The sequence below is a fragment of the Marmota marmota genome, unplaced genomic scaffold, assembly GCF_001458135.2.
Source record: "Marmota marmota marmota unplaced genomic scaffold, marMar, whole genome shotgun sequence".
Lineage (NCBI taxonomy): Eukaryota > Metazoa > Chordata > Mammalia > Rodentia > Sciuridae > Marmota > Marmota marmota.
In genome coordinates this window covers 1,239,742-1,245,377 of record NW_025999928.1, presented here as the reverse complement: position 1 = coordinate 1,245,377, position 5,636 = coordinate 1,239,742, and the positions used below count along the sequence as shown (strand labels likewise).

The 5,636-nt window shown below is 37.5% G+C and overlaps 1 protein-coding gene across 1 annotated transcript; it reads right to left on the bottom strand.

Moving 5' to 3' along the window:
- Positions 1-1,665: 1,665 nt before the first annotated feature.
- Positions 1,666-4,232, bottom strand: LOC107159483 (DPH3 homolog). Its single transcript, XM_015506080.2, has one exon. It carries the CDS (start codon positions 4,146-4,148, stop codon positions 3,900-3,902), a length of 249 nt encoding a protein of 82 aa, XP_015361566.1. The 5' UTR covers positions 4,149-4,232; the 3' UTR covers positions 1,666-3,899.
- Between the last annotated feature and the right edge of the window lie 1,404 nt (positions 4,233-5,636).

The window sequence follows — 5,636 nt, the reverse complement described above, 5'->3', positions numbered from 1 at the left end:
ATTAGCCACATAATAGCCTCAAATGCTTTATTCTGGTAACCATAAATTGGTTAAATTATGAAATCATAATTAAGAAAAATTACCCATAAAGTAGTCAAGTAGATGTAGAAACCCCAAGAAGTAACCACTGTGGGAGGCCAACTAGCATGTGACCGTGTCAGTCTCCCCTGCTGAACAGTGTGGCATATGAAGGTGACGCTGTGATCTGGATAGCCCCGGTCTTCTAGGGTGCGAGCGACTGTGTCTTTGTGCATGGGCGTGCCTTCCTACATCCCCATAAGTGGAGATATGCTCACCTGTTCCTTTGTAATATTACCCCTTGCCCTGTTTAGGATAAAATGTTCCATGGAAGTGCCTTTTGTGTGTCCCCTTCTCTTACTGTGCCCTTGGGTGTGGCCTACCTAGATGTCAATCAACCTGCTGACAGCAGACAACATGAAGCTAGACTCAGCCCCTTAAAACCTGATGCCTTGCCTCATTTGAATAGCTTCTCCTCAATAAAAGGGGTCAGTCAGCACATGCTCTCTCTCTCTCTCTCTCTCTCTCTCTCTCTCTCGCTCTCTCTCTCTTTCTGTGGACCCTTAAGGTCAGAAAAGCTGTCACAACACCCTCAAAGAAAAAGGTTATTTCTGTCTCTTGTATGGTTATTTCACATAGCCCAATTATCACAGTTCCCCTGGAGTGACCCCTGAGTGTTTTAGTCACGAGCAACCTGGCAAATGGCATCCCTGGGTGGGCAAAAGGTCTGAGTGTTTAAGTCACTGGGAACGTCACAAGCCACCATGGCTCAGAAATACACCAACTGACAACCAGTCAATCTGAATAGGGTTGAACTTGCCAGTTTCATATATCTCTAATAATATTTCACAAACATTATTATGAAAAACATTATTTCATAAACATAATAATATTTCAGAAATATTATTCATAAACCATCAGAGAACAATTGATGACAACCGAAATAACAATTGCAAGATGCAATCCAAATCTATGTCCATCTAAAATTAGAAGTACAAAATTCTCTTATATCACTCAACTGTTTTATTGCTCTGACAAAAAATACATGACATAAACAACTTAAATTTTAGCTCATTGTTTCAGAAATGTCAGTCCATAGTCAACTGACTCCATTGCTTTGGGTCTGTGGTGAGGTAGAATATCATGGCAGAAGGGTGTGATGGAAGAAAACTTCTTAGCTCATGGAAGCTATGATGGAGAGAGAGTGGGGGAAAGGAAGAAGTCAGGGACAAAACATAATCCCCAAAGGCACACCTCCAAGGCCCCATGCCTCAACTAGGCTCCACCTCCCACATCCTCCACCCCCTCCAGCAATCCATTCAGCCATCATCAGTAGATTAATCCATTGATGAATTTAGAGCCCTCTGGTCCGGTCAATTCCCAAAGCCCCTCTTCTGAACATTGCTGTAGTGGTGACCAAGCATTTGACACATGAGTCTTTGGGGGACACTTCATATCCAAACCATGACACCCCCAGGAATTATTTTTTTGTTTAAATTAACATGGAAGGCATACAACTCTTTATTTTCTAACTCATCCATTTATTTATTTTTTATTTTTTATTTTTTTTAAATTATCAGATTTTATTTAGTACGCCAATACAATTTATCCTGGTAATAAATTCATATGTAGTTATAAAAATGTTTGTGCTATCCAAGAAAAATGCTTTTTAATGTATAAAGTATATGCAGATCCTTCAAACAGCCGACTTAATTTTCAAACTCAGAAATGTGGTAACATCGCTGATAAAAATTGGGAATTTTCCTGAATTCATGATTCATAAGTTTTGAGTTTATCAAGGTTTCAATTGCCCTTTCCATTCTGGCAATCGCCCACACCTGAAATGAGAACTGATAGCTGAAAACGTTCTGATCCCATCTCCCATACCTGTAAAGGTGAGGGATCCACTGGCCTGAACTCAAGACCCCAGAGCTAATCAGACAGAGATTGGATTAAATCAGTTCACAGAGGTGCTCCACAAATGTCTGTGGGGCTAAATAAGGCACAAGCATCACTCAGAACTCCAATCATACCTGAAAAACGTTGGTTTTACTTTCTGCTTACTATAGAATTAATTCCTGGTATGTTCTGTTGTAGTTCTCAAACTTAAACAACACAGTTGCTTTAAAACAAAATCATTCCTATTATTGCAGCATTATCAACAATCACTGACTGCCAATGCTGTTTGTATTTCTTTTCTCCTGGGATGTTTGAACTTGGGCAAATTTTTTTCCTGTTCTATGCTCACAGTAGACCCTCACCAAGGATGTCTGTTCTTGCTTGAAATTCATTGGCAGGGAGAAAGTTTATATATAGTTAGTACCATCTAAAATGAGGTTGAGACAGTTCATTTCTCTTTGCAGGTCACTGCCCACTAGAGTTAACTTGTATCCTGCTCTGTTCATCTGAGCAGTCACTTTGCTTTTCAAAGTTGTGTGGATTACTTCTGGGCTGACAGTGTTCCAAGCAGCAGTGAGACTTCTCATCATGTCACAAATATGCCATATAATGTACGAAGTATATCTAGCATATAATTTTTGATTTATTATGTGTCTCAGCCTAATGGTTGCATACAGCCATGCTACTACCAGATTTTTTTTTTAAGTCCACTTGTTTTAATTTAAACTTCCAAAGATTGTGTGTAGTTTATTTATCAACCAGTATAGAACACTCATACTCTAAGAAGCTTTTCTAATTGCAGGAGCCATACCTAAAACAACTTGCCAGGTATCAGTGCATTTTCATACAGACAGCAAAGTTGTGTTTATAATGGAAATTTTTTCCAATTTTCTTGTGATTCTAATTTCTTGCTACTCTCAGCACTCTAGCAAAGGAAGACTAATAGTCTATCTTCATATATTTCTCTTACTCCCTAGCAACATTTCTCTGTAGGAGTGCATGTTTGGTTTAGATGTGTCCACATGGACATATTTATTCAGAACAGGCCTCCCATTTTTAAGTTCATTCTCTATTGTAGATGCTTTACTTTTTAGGAGTAGTGACACAATACTGTGATAGGCTAAAAGCACTGGAACTAGCCACAGAGACTTGGCATTAACCTCTCTATGAAATGCAATTTCATTAGTTTTATCAGAAAATAAACAAAAATCAAAATATATGCTTTGATCTGGTAAAATAATTAAAGCATTCATTTACTAATTTGGCATGTTTAACTCCTCTCATTGTTAACAACTTTGCTTCCTTCTTTTTTTTTTTTTTTTTAATCTTGTCATGATTTTTAAGGAACATAAGGACTCTCCACTTCTTCAATCATTTCACTGTAGATTTTTCTTCCTTATTCACTACCACAATAGAACTCTGTGCATGAAGTGTAACAGAAAAAACATGCTAAACAGAACCTGAACATTCTAATAATAGCAAGACTGGGGAGACTGGCTTGGTGAGGGAACTGGAAGTGCAGTACTGATGAAGCAACAAATTTTAAGTTAGAGTAATAAAGCTGATGTCAAATTTCAAAGAAAGGGCTAATTTTAACCATATTGGTAACTAATTAAAATTATATCTTTTAAACTAAGAAATCCTAATGACTGAGGTAGATGATGCTGTTATCAGATACTGAATTAGGTTTAAGGTATAAGGGAAAGAAAGCACTGATGTAAAATTATCTTCATTTAAATTCAGATGGATAATTAAGAATGCTTCCAATTCACCATTCTAAACATGAAATCCAGGTATGACCTATCTGGTGCTCACTTTTCTATTTGAAGATGAACTCAGCAGTTGGTGAAAAGATCCACACGCTAACAGAATGGCAAACCACAAAACAGTTGTCCCCGTGAAAAAAATCAGTTACTCTGCGTTTGATATTTCCACCTGGGCTCATTCTCAACTGTTCAGGATGTGGATTCCTGAAGGTTTCTTCAGCATTTAACTAATTCTTTGTTGGATGAAGGGGCTGGGACTGTTTCTCCACACATAAATTGATCTTTGTCATAAATCACTTTTATAATGAGAGAGCAGCTAGGACACGTTGCCACGTCTTCCCCATTCTCCAAATCTTCCTTGGTGATGGAAAAGTTATCCCCACATGGACAGGGGTAGAAATACGTTTCGGAGTCCTCATCGTATTGGAAGTCCTCGATCTCCACCTCGTCGTGAAACACTGCCATGGGGTCGTTGGGGCCGGCAGAGGGCAGATGCCCCAGCCGTCTGACAACTCCTCTGTTGGTCTAACTTCCCGAAAGCCTGCTGGGACCCCCTCTAACTCATCCATTTATAAAACCATCCTGTAAATCTTAGATTTCAAAAAGATTTTATAAATTTAGTTATAAAATTAATAAACTAGTATTTTTAAGTTGATCAAACCCATCTGATTCTTGGATCATATGTTAGTTCTGTTTTGAATTTTTGAAGGAATCTTCATGAACATACAATGCAATCCAACTACCCCCCCATCTAGGTTCATAGCCAAAGAAAATTAAATTAATACCTGTAAGAAATAAACAGATGGGGGCTGGGGATGTGGCCCACGTGGTAGTGTGCTCGCCTGGCATGCGTGAGGCCCGGGTTCGATCCTCAGCACCACATACAAACAAAGATGTGTCTGCCGAAAAACTAAAAAATAAATAAATAAATAAATAAATTCTCTCTCTCTCTCTTTAAAAAAAAAAGAAATAAACAGATGAATAAATAATATACATATCAAATATATATATATAAAATCTCACACTTATAGTATATATGTAATATATAGTATATGCATACATACTGTAATATAATTCATTACTCATCATATATAAAATACTATTCAATCATAAAAAGAAGGGAATTCTGACACTTGCAACAATATGGATGGACCTGGAGGACATTACGTTAAGTGAAATGAGTCAGACATAGAATGACATCCATGACTTCATTTATATACGGAACTGAAAAAGTCAAATTCATACAAACAGAATAGAATGGTGGTTGCTAAGGGTAAGTGGGAGGATAAATGGGGAGATATTGTTCAAAACGTTCAAACTTTCAGTTATAAGATGAAAAAGTTTGGGGGATCTAATGTATAGCCTGGGATACAATGAACATGTGAACTTGTGATAATCATTACACAAGGTGTACATATATCAAGCCATGAAAATTTATATTTTTAATGTATAATTTTGTTCATTAAGTATTTTCAAATTAAAAAATAAAATTAAAATTAAAACTTGCCAATTACTAATATACTTCTTTGAAGTGTTAGTTCCAAAGTTTTCCCTTCAAGTTCTGGTCATGTTTATTCTGCTTTTTGCCATAACATTTGCTCCAGGCCAGATTTGATTATCGTTCAACAAATATTTGTTGGATGAACGAATGCATGAATGAGCAAAGGAATAAGCAGAAGACTTCACCAAAATTCGAGAACAAGATTCTAGCAGTTTCCAAGCTTTCCAGTCTTTCTTTGTTCTTAGTCATCCTATGGATCTGCCAAGTTAATCCCATCCCAACCATCCCTTTCCATGTGTCAGCCCACAGGCTTAGCACTGAGATCCTTCCATACTTAGTTCCCCCTGGATGAACTTGTCCACCTTTGCTCATATTGATATGAGTCATCGCTCAGTTTCTGAGATCATGCACCTTCCCAACATGTCAGACCACAAAGGTAGCCTTGAACCAAC